General features: G+C 45.4%; 1 protein-coding gene across 2 annotated transcripts in view; it reads right to left on the bottom strand.

Moving 5' to 3' along the window:
- pik3c2b (phosphatidylinositol-4-phosphate 3-kinase, catalytic subunit type 2 beta) overlaps nucleotides 1-16641 on the bottom strand; it is a 98324-nt gene that overhangs the window by 41317 nt on the left and 40366 nt on the right. For both annotated transcript variants that reach the window (XM_079511297.1, XM_079511298.1), the window contains exons 12-13: nucleotides 8445-8567; nucleotides 3602-3769 (exon numbers count right to left, since the gene is read on the bottom strand). In XM_079511297.1, coding sequence (XP_079367423.1) covers nucleotides 3602-3769; nucleotides 8445-8567 — 291 coding nt within the window. The remainder of the gene's footprint in view (nucleotides 1-3601; nucleotides 3770-8444; nucleotides 8568-16641) is intronic.

Here is a 16641-nt window from a genome sequence, read left to right as displayed (position 1 = left end):
CTACTTGTGACGACGGTCTATCGGCTTCCAGTGACAACATTAGCTCTAACCTAACAGACTGTGATTCGTTCCATTGTTCTATTATTAGTGCAGGTTCTGGAGGTCAGCGTTTGACACAGCTGGCGTGTTACGACTGGTCTTAACAGAAGCAGATGTTGCTTTAAGGCGAGTCCACGCCGACTCCACTCCCTGACTGTCTCTCTCTAGCACCTTAACTGTCTGCACCTTGACAAGAGGAATGTCTATGATGCCAAATTGTCTTGCAAGACAATTTGGAGAAAGAAAAGACAAGTGTTGTCATCAATATTCCAGGCTAGTCCCACTCCCAGCCACCTCCTCTGCCAAAAGCAAGTTAGTTTCCACGGTTATTTCTTTGAACTGAACAGCAGAGTGTGTGTCGGTTTAGCCTGCAGCAACCTAGCAGGCTCAGCACTGTGTTTTTAACAGCAGCTGTGGAGTGTGACTGCATGTCAAGTAGAGCCACTGCTTCCCAAACTTTTTAGCCCGTGACCCCAAAAGAGAAATGTGATGTCTACTCTCCCCGGGACCCGAGCTAGTGAAAATAGCCGATCTACAAGCTCACAACGCGTCGCGCCACGTTGCGAGCTTGTAGATAGCCTATTTTCACTCATTCTTAAACATTTGTTTTAAAATGTATGGAATTTCTTAGATTTTTCTTTTATTTATTCAAGAAATTACAGTCAGCTTTTTGTGGAATGTTTTTTGAAAATGTTTGAAATTATAATAATTACAAACAAAATGTAGGAAACAAAAAAATGAAGGACCCCAAAGATAATGTGTCCACGACCCCTAAATGGGTCCCGACCCACTGTTTTGGAAACAGTGCAGTAGAGTAGTAGACAATTAACATGGTGGAAAACCCCGGCAGAGCTTCCACTGCCAATGTGTCCAATAAGAACATATGAATACAGACATCTAATATGTCTAAGAGTGAGGATCTATGGGTATAATGTGCATTATCTGCACATTAACCCATTTAGGCGTGACCTCGATATTTTAAAAAAAATCTTCTAAATCCTCCAGTTTTCTGAAATAAATATTTTCACGATTTTTCAAAAATAGCAGACCTACAAGCTCGTGCCACTCGGTGGCGTGCTATGAGCTTGTAGATCTGCTATTTTTCAATAGCTAAATTAAAACACCAAAAGGGGTTCCCGCCCCAAAATGGGTTAGGCCAAACTACATATCAGAAATGCGTGAAATGTGCATACATATTGTCTGAAATGTGTGCTTAAAACCCACTTGGCAATAATCTGGTTTTACTACTGTTATCATGTGTTGTACTGCTCTTTTTTTACAGCAGTATAAGAAACTTCTGTCTCCAGGTCTCAATACAGAAAATGTAATGTACCGTATACATAGCATATGTACCGTATACATAGCATATGTACCGTATACATAGCATATGTACCGTATACATAGCATATGTACCGTATACATAGCATATGTACCGTATACATAGCATATGCATAGCATATGTACCGTATACATAGCATATGTACCGTATACATAGCATATGTACCGTATACATAGCATATGTACCGTATACATAGCATAATGTACCGTATACATAGCATATGTACCGTATACATAGCATAATGTACCGTATACATAGCATATGTACCGTATGCATATGTACCGTATACATAGCATATGTACCGTATACATAGCATAATGTACCGTATACATAGCATATGTACCGTATACATAGCATATGCACCGTATACATAGCATATGTACCGTATACATAGCATATGTACCGTATACATAGCATATGTACCGTATACATAGCATATGTACCGTATACATAGCATTTGTACCGTATACATAGCATTTGTACCGTATACATAGCATATGTACCGTATACATAGCATATGCACCGTATACATAGCATATGTACCATATACATAGCATATGTACCGTATACATAGCATATGTATCGTATACATAGCATAATGTACCGTATACATAGCATAATGTACCGTATACATAGCATAATGTACCGTATACATAGCATAATGTACCGTATACATAGCATAATGTACCGTATACATAGCATATGTACCGTATACATAGAATATGTACCGTATACATAGCATATGTACCCTATACATACATAGCATTCGGTGGGAAATAGAGACACATTTTCAGGGATAAAAAGCAGTCTCTCTATGGCCTTGTACAGCATGTGGATAAAAAGCAGTCTCTCTATGGCCTTGTACAGCATGTGGATAAAAAGCAGTCTCTCTATGGCCTTGTACAGCATGTGCTGACTAAAGCCTCTGGGGATGGTGTCAGAATGACACAATGATCACAATCCAGTGATAACGAGATAAAGGTGCTCTCAAGGGCAGCCAAATGACCATTGATATGTAGCATTGTTTTCTGCAAATTCTCTAGTCTGAAAACTCATAATCACCTCTTCAGACTCCATCTTAGCCCGTAACACCTCGACGACCTTACAGGTGTATGCAAAGGCTAAACTTATGTCATTTAGATAGCATTTTATGTAGACATAGCACATATTTTCTACTGTTAGACAGATGCTAGGTTCTTAGCTTCCTTATGATTCTTGACCAACAATCTTTTTAATGTCCATCCATCCATCCATCCTCAACCGCTTATCCGTAGTTGGGTCGCGGGGGCAACAGCTCCACCAGAGAGCTCCAGACTTCCCTCTCCAGAGCAACATTAGTGACTTCCTCCTGGGGGATCCCGAGACATTCCAAGGCCAGTGAGTCGATGTATTTCCTCCAACTGCGCTTTGGTCTGCCCCGGGGTCTCCTCACAGTGGGACGTGCCTCGAGGACCTCTCTAGGGAGACGCCCGAGAGGCATCCTAACCAGATGCCCGAACCACCTAAGCTGATGTATTACCATGTGTTGTTCTTGCTTACTGTAAATCGCTCTGGATTAATACTTTCAGCGCCATTGCCGAAAACCTTTGTCAATTGAAGCCTAATTTTGATACTAACACTTAACGCCATTACCGAAGCCCTTCGGCAATTGCGCTTTTATAGTGCGTTCGATTGCTCGAGCCAAAATGCTACTCACGTTAGCCGGTTAGCTAGCTGTGTTGTTAGCACAGCACTGGATCGCCGATCTTAGATCGTCGTCGCCATAATAATCCATTCTATCCATTTCTTTCAATCGCCTGTATCTCCTATTCCTTGTCCCAGATGGCATTTTGGTCAAAACAGCGTTTCTTTGACGGCACAGAGCTGACGATCTGGAGCTCTGCAGAGATTCCAGTCTGGATTCACAATGTAAACAAGGCCGGCCCAGCTCCGTGTAAATTCCTAACTTAGGACTACTGCAAGTGGAGCGGAAATGGCGGCTTTTCAAAATAAGAGCTCAAATTTTAAAAATGCTGGCGTGAATTGGATCCTAATTTTTCAATAAATGATGAAAACGCTGAAAGGGTTAAGAGTGTCTGCTAAATGCCTAAACTGTAAACTGTAATCTCTGTGAGGACATGATCCCCCAGATGTGTAAAAAGGTGACGTGAGGGGTAGATGTGTAAAAGGGTGAGGTGAGGGGTGCGTGACTCACTGAGGTGAGGTGAGGGGTGCGTGACTCACTGTCTGAAGTTGAACAGAGGCATGGTGACCCATCCCAGCGCCTCCATGCCGCGCCGCTGCTTGCCCTTTTCCTCAGCGCCCCCTGGTGGAGGCAGAGGACTGGCGTACAGAGTCACCGTCAGCTGGGACTCCCTGGGCAGCTGGTTGATCTGGACCGGGAAGCACACCCTGGAGAGGGACGGAGGGAGGGAGGGAGGGAGGGAGGGAGGGAGGGAGGGAGGGACGGAGGGAGGGAAGGAAGGAAAGAGAATCAGAATCAGAATCATCTTTATCCCATTTAGACCTGAGGCCAATTCTAAACAAAAATCTTCTAAATCCTAAAAGTTTTCTGAAAAACCTATGTTTCTATGTCAGTGGTGCTCAACCTTTTTCATGTCAAGGACCCCCGGAATTTTCTGTATTTGGCCGCGGACTCCCATCTGAAAATATGTTGTTTCAGGGACCCCCCAGAAGCAAAGATTTGAGTTAAAAACGTTCGCTTTAAAAGAATATATATTCAAAGATTTGGGCCACCTTTTCACGTTTTTCAAAAATAGCAGATCTACAAGCTTGTAGACGTGCCTACGACAGTGGGGAGAGGCAGGAAATGTAGAGAGAGAGAGAAGAGAGAGGGGGGGGACTCACTGATCACATTTCGCATGTTGATCTGATCACATTTCTACTGTTAGATGCATGTTAGGTTCTATAGCTTCCTTATGATTCTTTATATGACAATTATTTTATGTATTTGATGTATTACCATGATGTGTTGTTCTTGCTTACTGAAAATCGCTCTGGATTAAGAGCATCTGCTAAATGCCTAAATTGTAATAGTAAATTGTAAACTGCATGTCAGAACAGTGTGTGTGTGATTAAAAGGCTAAACATCCTATTTCTCAGATTTTGCTGCACAAAACTCAAAATGTTTTTTTAGGTCAGTATGACAGAAATGATTAAGTCACTGATGTGGTCTGGAGTCTGGACAAACTCCACATTCCATTCTACAGATAGCGAACGCTGAGCGAAATCTATGCAACATATCATGCTCAGGGACACTTTGTTACCCTTATTCCGATCTCTTAACCTTCTATATTAAACTCATGTTAACTGATTCATTGCAACTTATACGCATAAGCGAGCAGACACATGCAATTGATTGATTATGGCCACATTTCCTAATAGTGTTGACTTAATCAGGCAATCCAGACCGGTATACGCTTTCCCTTCTTGACATTCTCTTTTCTGTGGAAGTTCTTGATGTCCGACTTCCCAGTAAATGACAACATTGATGCGTCATCATACGTCACCGGGTCATTTAGTGCACTGTTCCTCAACTAGTGGTCGATACAAAATAATAAATCAAATCTTCACTTTCACATTACTAAATGCATGGTCAGGGACCACATGAAATACCACCACAGACCACCAGTTGAAAACCCCAGAACTAGTTTTCTCTGGGCCCCGCCCTCTGGTATTTCTCTGCTGCTTTGGACTTCTTCAAATGTCCCTGAACTCAGGTTAAAAATATAACAACAGCAATCCTTCAAATATAAGAGAGCATACTGCAACAGCAGCAGCTGGCCATATAGCCTCTAACCTTCAGGGACAATGCATGGTGAGGCCCAGGGCAGAGACAGGGGAAAGAAGCAAGTCACCGGATGCACTGCACTGTAGTGTACATACAGGGTTCTGGCCTTACATTCATTCATACATTATGATTATTAAACCAGTGGTTCCCAAAGTGGGGTCCGGGGACCCCCAGGGATACTTGAGGGAGTTCCAGGGGGGACCCAGCTAAATGATCATTTTGAACCAAATGGACCCTTATGTGTCTAACTCAGAGAGTGTACAAATGGACCTGGTTTCATTTGTACACTCTCAAGAGTTAAATTAGCATTGATTTTACAATATAAATTGGGGGTCCCAGAGATAGAAATGCTATTAAATGGGGGTCCATAGACTAATGCATGTCAAACTGGGGGGTCTTTGAAATTAAACGGGTTGAAAATCACTGCTAGAGACATAAAGGTTTTCTCTTATGGGGGGGGGGGGGGGTCCCTGGCATATATTTTCAAACGGGGGTCCGCGGGCTAATTAGTGTAAATTTGGGGGTCCTTGTCATGAAAAAGTTTGGGAACCACTGTATTAAAGCAGGGGTTCTCAACGTTTTTGGCCGGGGACCCCCGGAAATGCTTTGGCAACGTCTCGGGACCCCCGCCCCGCCCCCTCCCGAACCCCAATATAAATTGACTGCTACAATAACCTTAAACCATTTTGGGCGGGAACCCCTTTTGGTGTTTTAAGCATTGTTATAATTTAGCTATTGAAAAATAGCAGATCTACAAGCTCATAGCGCGCCACCGAGTGGCGCGCTACGAGCTTGTAGGTCTGCTATTTTAGAAAAATCGTGAAAATAAAATATTATTATTTTTATTTTTTATTTTTTTTGAAAATAATTTGGGGACCCCCTAAAATAATTTGGCGACCCCCCGAGGGGTCGCGACCCACGGGTTGAGAACCCCTGTATTAAAGCATTAAGACATGACCACCTGATTCTAAAAATGTCTTCTAAATCCAGTGTTTCTCTATCAGTGCTTAACAAAGGTAATTCTATTCCTTCCATTGATGTCCACTGGCCTACGCACCTGTGCATACGCCTGATTTCTAGGTGTGCGAAGGTTTTTTCCTACAGAGCTTTAATCTTAAAATAAACGATCAATCATTAGCTGTAGGACTTGACAGAGCAGCAGTGTTAAAGTTACACACTCTCTAAGAGAAAGACATGCTGCCCTACGTATATGGAATCCAAATGGCTGAAATCAGTCACAGCGACTGGGAACTATGTTCCATACTATGAATCCATGTGCTTTGGCAGTGTTCTGCATGAATCATTTATGCCAATAATTGATATAACATGAAAGGAGGGCAGTTCATCCAACAGTTCAACATCATGCCAAATATAGGCTCCATCTGGCCATCTTCTGAATCCACGCGCGCGCGCGCGCACACACACACACACACACACACACACACACACACACACACACACACACACACACACACACACACACACACACACACACACACACACACACACACACACACACACACACACACACACACACACACACACACACACACACACACACACACACACACACACACACACACACACACACACACACACACACACCGAGAAAAGGCAGCTGACATGTTTACAGAAAGTAGGCTGTTACTAAACATAGCCAACAAACAGCCCCAGGTTGCACAGTCGCATGTAAAACCCCCTGGACGACATGCCATGAACAACCATGCAGTAGTTAGTTATTCACAGATAGCTGACCACAGTCAGGTGTGTCCTCAGATAAGGACGTATACTATACACAGAGACATGGATTAAAGCTAAATAAAATCTCACGACTGAAAAATGTTGCTATAGACTAATATGTAAAGATAATTTATTTTAGAGATTCGAGATTGAGGCGTTAACGTTTGCAGTTATTAGTTTAATTTATGTTAGGTGGGGATGAAACGGAATCGGCACACCCGCACACCCTGATGCAGTGGTGGACATTTACTTAACCCATTTAGGCCTGACGTCAACATTTAAAAAATGTTTTCAAAATCCTGACAGTTTTCTGAAAAACCTTATGTTTCTGTATCAGTGGTGCTCAATATGTCATGTCAAGGACCCCAAAAATTATATGTAATATGCCTCCGCCCCCCCCCCCCCCCCCCCCCATCTGAAAATATGTTCCAGGGACCCCCCCAGAAGCAAAGATTTGAGTTAAAATAGCAGACCTACAAGCTCGTAGCGCGCCACTCGGTGGCGCGCTATGAGCTTGTAGATCTGCTATTTTTCAATAGCTAAAGTATAACATAAGCTTTAAAACACCAAAAGGGGTTCCCGCCCTAAATGGGTTAAGTACTGTACTTACAATTTTGAGGAATTTGTACTTGTACTAGTATTTCAAATGTTCTAGTTTTACTTCTACTCCACTACATCTCAGATCCAAATATTGTACTTTTACTTTTGAAAACTTTAGTTACCAGTTACTTTGTAGATTTTGATTATTATTACAAAACATACATTCCTGCATTCCTACATACCACTTCAGCCCTATATACAGTACATTTCAGCCATTTGAAAATAGCCGATCTACAAGCTTGTAGATTTGCTATTTTCAAAAGATGGCAAGCTCCGATGGTGATTGGAGCCTGTGCTCTTCATCGTGTCAAATTGGAGGAATGTGTTATGACAGCCACATAGAATTATAGCCACGCACAAATGATTGATTAGTGGGTGCAATTCTGTCATCAGATCATTTATAAGGATTATTATTCTATATATGTTTTCTTTCATTTCTTTAATGTATCGCCTGCAATTCTTTATATGGGGTAGAATAACAAGCCGGGAATAAAGTATATAAACCCACACTTCAAACAAATACTGTAGGCATGATATAATAATACAAAAAAATCACACTCGTGTGAAGTCTCAGTCCTTTGGTATTTATATTGTACCACATGACGTCACATGATGTTGCTGTTTTGTTAAAACCTCACAAACCGCTGGACCCATCTGTGTCAGCTTTTAACTACTTCTTTAACCATAATTTTAAACTTTAGCTGTTGATAAATAGCAGATCCACAAGCTCATCCCAGTAGTACACCAGGTGGAAGAGGTACTTGTACATTGGATACGTACCGTTGGTCCCAGTACACAGAGTGGAAGAGGTACTTGTACATTGGATACGTAGTGTTGGTCCCAGTACACAGAGTGGAAGAGGTACTTGTACATTGGATACGTAGTGTTGGTCCCAGTACACAGAGTGGAAGAGGTACTTGTACATTGGATACGTACCGTTGGTCCCAGTACACCAGATGGAAGAGGTACTTGCTGACGGCCTGCTTGCTGGTGTGTTGCGGAGCACACAGCTCCACCGCTCCGTGCATCAGCGAGCAGGACAGGAAGAAGCCCTCGTAGCTGTAACAGGAAGAGGAAGAACAGTTCAACCGATGAGATTCCCGGAGGAAACGAGCGTTGCCGTTATAAGAACGGATTAGAACTTAAAAGTACCATCGGATGGCCTGGGCCGTGACCCAGCGGTCCAGGCACCTCGGCTCTTAACCCATTTTGACCTGAGATCAGATTCTAAAAATGTCTTCTACATCCTGACAGTTTTCTGAAAAAGCTATGTTTCTATGTCAGTCGTTCTTCGATTTTTCAAAAATAGCAGACCTACAAGCTCGTAGCGCGCCACTCGGTGGCACGCTATGAGCTTGTAGATCTGCTATTTTTCAATAGCTAAAGCATAACATAATGCTAACACCAAAAGGGGTTCCCGCCCAAAATGGGTTAATCCAGTCTGGCAGTGTGCCGCGGGTTCGACTCCCGATCCCGACGGCCTTTACTGCATGTCAACCCCCCCCCACCCCATCTCTCTTCCAATTTCCTGTCAGCCTACTGTGATTCTATCCCTCTACAAAAAAATAACAAAATAAAGGCGAAAGCCACAAAAAATATCAAAAAAAAAGAAAAGAAAGTACCATTGGATGGCACTGTGTGTGTGATGGTTAAGTATAGGCCATAGCAGTGGGCCTAGAGATTTACACAAATATTTATAGCAATAATATTAAGCCTAGAATCAAGCCATCCAGGATGCTGGTGATTCGTGCCCATAAAACCTTTGATTCTGTGAAAAAAAAAAAAAAAAAACAGCTAAATAAATCCAATCCAATCCAATCCACTTTATTTATAGAGCACATTTTACAACTCCAGAGTTTACAAAGTGCTGTACAGAAGAATAAAACCAAATACACTGTAGCTAAACACAGAGAACAGCAGCAAACACACGAAAAATACAAAACGGATACAAAACATGGACCATAGAAACTCAACAGGGGGTTAAAAGCCAAGGTGTAGAGGTGGGTCTTTAGGCGGGATTTAAAGGGGGAGGGGGGTGCATTCCATAATGTGGGGGCTATGATGGAAAAGGCTCTATCCCCTCTGGTCTTTAAGCGGGTCTTCTTTTTGACCCTAAGGTTTAGCTGGCCTGCGGACCGCAGTGACCTTGGGGGATTTATACACCTCAATATGATCCGACAGATACTGCTAGTATAATAATAACAGAATCAAAGGTTTTATGGTCATGAATCACCAGGATCCTGGATGGCTTGAGTCTAGGCTTAAAATAATTGAAAATTGTAAATCTCTATGGGAAAAAAACGCTGATTTTTCAGTGGAACCAGAAAACCACACTCACTGCTATGCCCTATTATACAGTTGGAGGCCATCGATATTGTCCTTTTCTTTTTGCTGAGGTTTGCGTGATCTGCGCAAAACCCCTTTTGGTGTTTTAAACATTATGTTATAATTTAGCTATTGAAAAATAGCAGATCTACAAGCTCATAGCGCGCCACCGAGTGGCGCGATACGAGCTTGTAGGTCTGCTATTTTTGAAAAATCGTGAAAATATTTATTTCAGAAAACTGGAGGATTTAGAAGGATTTTTTTTAATTTTGAGGTCAGGCCTAAATGGGTCAAATGATAAGGGACAATATCGGTGGCACCCAACTGTATACTATGCAGGTCACACGTTTCAAAACGCTATCCTGCCCATCTACCGCTCTAATCCAAGACAAGTCCCTCCCTTCATCTCCTTATTGCCTGCCCTGTATCCTCCTATACTCTCGTCTGACCCTCTGCCAATATGTGTTTTCTCATTTTAAAAAGGAGAATTGGTCAGTCCTTTCATTTCCTCTTTATCCACTACACGCAGCGTAAGGAAGCCGAGAGGGATGCCGTTTAGAGCACTGGCTCACAGACACTGGGTCGGGACCCATTTGAGGGGCGCGGACACATTCTTATGTCCTTTTATATTTTGTTTCCTATGTTTTGTCTAATTTCACTTTTGGGCCGTGAGCTAAAAGGTTTGGGAAGCACTGGCTCAGAGGAGATGCAGGAGACAGACGCTGTGGTAGGATTCACTCTCTGTACTTCAACAGGGGTTCATGTGGTTCCAGAGAGATGCAGGAGACAGACGCCGTGGTAGGATTCACTCTCTGTACTTCAACAGGGGTTCATGTGGGGCCAGAGAGATACAGGAGACAGACGCCGTGGTAGGATTCACTCTCTGTACTTCAACAGGGGTTCATGTTGGGTCCAGAGGAGATGCAGGAGACAGACGCTGTGGTAGGATTCACTCTCTGTACTTCAACAGGGGTTCATGTGGGTCCAGAGAGATGCAGGAGACAGACGCTGTGGTAGGATTCACTCTCTGTACTTCAACAGGGGTTCATGTGGTAGGATTCACTCTCTGTACTTCAACAGGGGTTCATGTGGGGCCAGAGAGATGTAGGAGACAGACGCTGTGGTAGGATTCACTCTCTGTACTTCAACAGGGGTTCATGTGGGGCCAGAGAGATGCAGGAGACAGACGCTGTGGTAGGATTCACTCTCTGTACTTCAACAGGGGTTCATGTTGGGGCCAGAGAGATGCAGGAGACAGACGCCGTGGTAGGATTCACTCTCTGTACTTCAACAGACAGACAGACGCTGTGGTAGGATTCACTCTCTGTACTTCAACAGGGGTTCATGTGGGGCCAGAGAGATGCAGGAGACAGACGTTGTGGTAGGATTCACTCTCTGTACTTCAACAGGGGTTCATGTTGGGGCCAGAGAGATGCAGGAGACAGACGCCGTGGTAGGATTCACTCTCTGTACTTCAACAGGGGTTCATGTTGGGGCCAGAGAGATGTAGGAGACAGACGCTGTGGTAGGATTCACTCTCTGTACTTCAACAGGGGTTCATGTGGTGCCAGAGGAGATGCAGGAGACAGACGCCGTGGTAGGATTCACTCTCTGTACTTCAACAGGGGTTCATGTGGTTCCAGAGAGATGCAGGAGACAGACGCCGTGGTAGGATTCACTCTCTGTACTTCAACAGGGGTTCATGTTGGGTCCAGAGGAGATGCAGGAGACAGACGCCGTGGTAGGATTCACTCTCTGTACTTCAACAGGGGTTCATGTGGTTCCAGAGAGATGCAGGAGACAGACGCCGTGGTAGGATTCACTCTCTGTACTTCAACAGGGGTTCATGTTGGGTCCAGAGGAGATGCAGGAGACAGACGCCGTGGTAGGATTCACTCTCTGTACTTCAACAGGGGTTCATGTTGGGGCCAGAGAGATGCAGGAGACAGACGCCGTGGTAGGATTCACTCTCTGTACTTCAACAGGGGTTCATGTGGGGCCAGAGAGATGCAGGAGACAGACGCCGTGGTAGGATTCACTCTCTGTACTTCAACAGGGGTTCATGTGGGGCCAGAGAGATGCAGGAGACAGACGCCGTGGTAGGATTCACTCTCTGTACTTCAACAGGGGTTCATGTGGGGCCAGAGAGCCTGGCGTTAAAGGATTTACAGTATATACTAGACACTAGAGAGACGACCATTTCCCAAAGCATAGCACTGTTTGTTTGCTTACTGAGGATGCCATATGAACTTGCAGAGACATGAAACTTGCTTGAAATGCTGTAGGTAATCCAAGAGTGAACATAGTTTTAGTGTTTTCATGCATTTTAAAGCACAGATTGATTTGAAACATCTAAAGCCGAAATACACTGACAAATTAAATGACGGCGTGCGCTACTTCTAACTCGGGCAATGATGTTTAGCCGAAGCTGACTCCGTTATTCAGGTAAGCTGTATAAGATTTGCTGTATGGAGAAAAGGTAAACAAACCCATCAAAGGTCTATGTTTATGTACAAAATATTGATATATGGCTGAAGCTGTGAATAGACAATGACATGTCGACGGTGGTATAGACCTTTAACCACTACCCTATCTCTGGGGAATCTATAGCTTTCAATTATTGTCATTGTTATCGTCTCTAATCATATCTATTTCATTAGAATTTCTCCTTCTTCTATATCATTTAGATGCAAACCAGAAGGAGTTAGGAGTTTCAGAAAGGTTAACCAGGGAGAAAAGTCTCCAGGAAAAGACAGCGAGGGAGTAGGAATCCAGTGAGTTGGATTCTCGTCAGGCCAGGGTGACTACAATGAAAACTATTCACAAATTGGGAGGGTTTGGTTTCATAGAGACGCCTCAGGGATGATTGAGTACGGTGTTCTGACCTGGTAGTGATTTACTACCAGGCTGGCAGAAACGCTTTATTACTTACTAGTTATGACTTGATTTGCGTGCCAGTGTCGCACACCAAAAATAGACGAACTACAAGCACACAATGTGTTGCAGTGAGCTGAGATTTGCTATTTTTGGTGTGTGACACCCGTGTGCAACTATGTATAACTTAGGCTTTTCACTCATACACACTTGTATATAAAAATAATGATGTATGTATTGATCATTATTGCTGGCTATGTGACATTAGCTAATTGAAGGGTCTACCCCATGTTCCTAATGTTGTACTTAAGCGATTTCTTTCTTTGTAACCTCTTCTATGACCCGACAAAGATCAAAACGTTGTAATTTTGCCTGCACCCTGTAAATAAAGGCTTTAATTGTCTGAGACTGTTCCAGTGCCTTCCTTCCACTATATATATATATATATATATATATATATATATATGTATATATATATAATACATATATGACGTACAAGCTTATCTCTCCCTCTCTCTCCCAAACACGCACACACAGATGGCATGTGATGGAGGCGGGCCAGGTGCCTAGCGAGCAGCCAACGCTGGGTCCCGCCCCCCAGGGGGGTCATAGGTCAAGCCCATTTCCCAGGCCGTCAGCCATTTGTCAGGAACCAATCACATGCCAGCAACAGAGTGGAGGGCACAAAGAACGCTGCTGATGGAGGATTGCAATGTGTGTGCGTGTGTGTGCGTGACTTTGTGTGTGAGAGAGAGAGAGAGAGAGAGAGACTAAGAGAGAGAGAGGGAAAGAGAGACAGAGGTGGACCCATTCACGTGGCAGTGAGAGAAGGTAGGAGAGGGGAGAGGACCCCTTTTGGTGTTAGCATTATGTTATGCTTTAGCTATTGAAAAATAGCAGATCTACAAGCTCATAGCGCGCCACCGAGTGGCGCGCTATGAGCTTGTAGATCTGCTATTTTTGAAAAATCGAAGAACGACATAGAAACATAGCTTTTTCAGAAAACTGTCAGGATGTAGAAGACGTGGACCCATTCACGTGGCAGTGAGAGAAGGTAGGAGAGGGGAGAGGATGGGGAAAGAGAGAGAGAGATAAACAACCTAGCATTTATTCCAACGCACTGAAACAAAAGCAGGTTAACCTCAATTCAAATAGAGACTTTTTGACACCAGTAAAGGTTTGCAGCACATGGTGTCTGACTACAGCTTATTTTCTAGCAGACGAGGAGGGATCCCCTGCTGGTACAGTCAGTCAGTGCACGCCACTGTGCACGCCACTGACTGACTGACTGACTGACGAGGAGGGATCCCCTGCTGGTACAGTCAGTCAGTGCACGCCACTGTGCACGCCACTGACTGACTGACTGACTGACGAGGAGGGATCCCCTGCTGGTACAGTCAGTCAGTGCAGGCCACTGTGCACGCCACTGACTGACTGACTGACTGACGAGGAGGGATCCCCTGCTGGTACAGTCAGTCAGTGCACGCCACTGTGCACGCCACTGACTGACTGACTGACTGACGAGGAGGGATCCCCTGCTGGTACAGTCAGTCAGTGCACGCCACTGTGCACGCCACTGACTGACTGACTGACTGACGAGGAGGGATCCCCTGCTGGTACAGTCAGTCAGTGCACGCCACTGTGCACGCCACTGTGCACGCCACTGACGAGGAGGGATCCCCTGCTGGTACAGTCAGTCAGTGCACGCCACGCCACTGACTGACTGACACATGCACTATAGGAACGAATGAAACTACTAAGTCGTGAGTTTGAAACCACTCTCGTCTCGTGACCTGAATTCCACTTCATAGAAATGGAGAAATATTTGTTTTTTTGTCTGTGTAAAGTCTGAATAAAGAAAAGAATCAGAAGACGAGACGAGGGCAAATGAGGTTAGGGGGGCACCGTGTCACAACTGAGGGCCCGGCAAGGTTGCATCTGTCAGAAGGCATTATGGAACCCACGGAAGGGAAAGGGAGGGGAGGGAGGGAGGGGAGGGAGGGGAAAGGGAGGGGAGGGAGGGGAGGGGAGGAGAGGGGAGGGAGGGGAGGGGAGGGGAAAGGCATAGGAAAGGGAGGGGAAAGGCATAGGAAAGGGAGGGGAGGGGAGGGGAGGGAGGGGAAAGGCATAGGAAAGGGAGGGGAGGGAGGGGAAAGGCATAGGAAAGGGAGGGGAGGGAGGGGAAAGGCATAGGAAAGGGAGGGGAGGGAGGGGAAAGGCATAGGAAAGGGAGGGGAGGGAGGGGAAAGGCATAGGAAAGGGAGGGGAGGGAGGGGAAAGGCATAGGAAAGGGAGGGGAAAGGCATAGGAAAGGGAGGGGAGGGAGGGGAAAGGCATAGGAAAGGGAGGGGAAAGGCATAGGAAAGGGAGGGGAGGGAGGGGAAAGGCATAGGAAAGGGAGGGGAGGGAGGGGAAAGGCATAGGAAAGGGAGGGGAAAGGCATAGGAAAGGGAGGGGAAAGGCATAGGAAAGGGAGGGGAGGGAGGGGAAAGGCATAGGAAAGGGAGGGGAAAGGCATAGGAAAGGGAGGGGAAAGGCATAGGAAAGGGAGGGGAGGGAGGGGAAAGGCATAGGAAAGGGAGGGGAAAGGCATAGGAAAGGGAGGGGAAAGGCATAGGAAAGGGAGGGGAGGGAGGGGAAAGGCATAGGAAAGGGAGGGGAAAGGCATAGGAAAGGGAGGGGAGGGAGGGGAAAGGCATAGGAAAGGGAGGGGAGGGGAGGGGAAAGGCATAGGAAAGGGAGGGGAAAGGCATAGGAAAGGGAGGGGAAAGGCATAGGAAAGGGAGGGGAGGGAGGGGAAAGGCATAGGAAAGGGAGGGGAGGGGAGGGGAAAGGCATAGGAAAGGGAGGGGAGGGAGGGGAAAGGCATAGGAAAGGGAGGGGAGGGGAGGGGAAAGGCATAGGAAAGGGAGGGGAGGGAGGGAGGGGAGGGGAAAGGCATAGGAAAGGGAGGGGAGGGAGGGGAAAGGCATAGGAAAGGGAGGGGAGGGAGGGAGGGGAGGGGAAAGGCATAGGAAAGGGAGGGGAAAGGCATAGGAAAGGGAGGGGAAAGGCATAGGAAAGGGAGGGGAGGGAGGGGAAAGGCATAGGAAAGGGAGGGGAGGGGAGGGAGGGGAGGGAGGGGAGGGGAGGGAGGGGAGGGGAGGGGAAAGGCATAGGAAAGCTGAATCCACCCACATGCAAAGACAGAGGGAGAGACTGAAAAAGGGAAAGGGCGTTAGAAGAGAGAGAGAGAGAGAGAGAGAGAGAGAGCGAGAGAGAGAGAGAGAGAGAGAGAGAGAGAGAGAGAGAGAGAGAGAGAGAGAGAGAGGTTGTTCTGGAATGAAGAAGGGATGGGCTGAAGACTGAAGATGACAGACAAGTTGTTGAGGAGAAGAGAGAGGGATGACGGGGAAGAGGAGGAGAGGTGTAGCAAGCTGTCAGCTTTCACCATGTGCTCTGTAGCAACGATGTAATCCTCAGTGATTACAGACCGGGCTTCCAGCCATAGCAGCTGCCACAGCTGCCTCCTCTGTGTGTGTGTGTGTGCATGCGTGCGTGCGTGCGTGCGTGCGTGCGTGCGTGCGTGCGTGCGTGCCCTACAAAAAACTATTCAGGAGACATTTGGGACCTGCAAATCCGTACTATAGCATAGATATGCACATATTTGTGAACATTGTCATTATGTGAGACGCACGCTGCATTAATGGTCAAATTGTGTGTGTGATGGTGACCTAAGTATGTGTACACAGTATGTGTGGGGGGAGCGGTCACGATTACACATTTAAGTTGACGATTAATTGTCACACAAGTAATTGTTTTAATAGTTGTTTTTTCTATTGAACATTACGAATAAAGAATACATTTCTGTTGATGAATACCTGATTATACAAAGAAATTACTGACCTATTCATTTTCGTTACCACTGTCGCAATATTGCTTGCTTTGTCAGTTT

The sequence above is a fragment of the Electrona antarctica genome (assembly GCF_951216825.1).
Source record: "Electrona antarctica genome assembly, chromosome: 9".
Classification (NCBI taxonomy): domain Eukaryota; kingdom Metazoa; phylum Chordata; class Actinopteri; order Myctophiformes; family Myctophidae; genus Electrona; species Electrona antarctica.
This window is presented reverse-complemented; position numbering and strand designations above follow the sequence as displayed.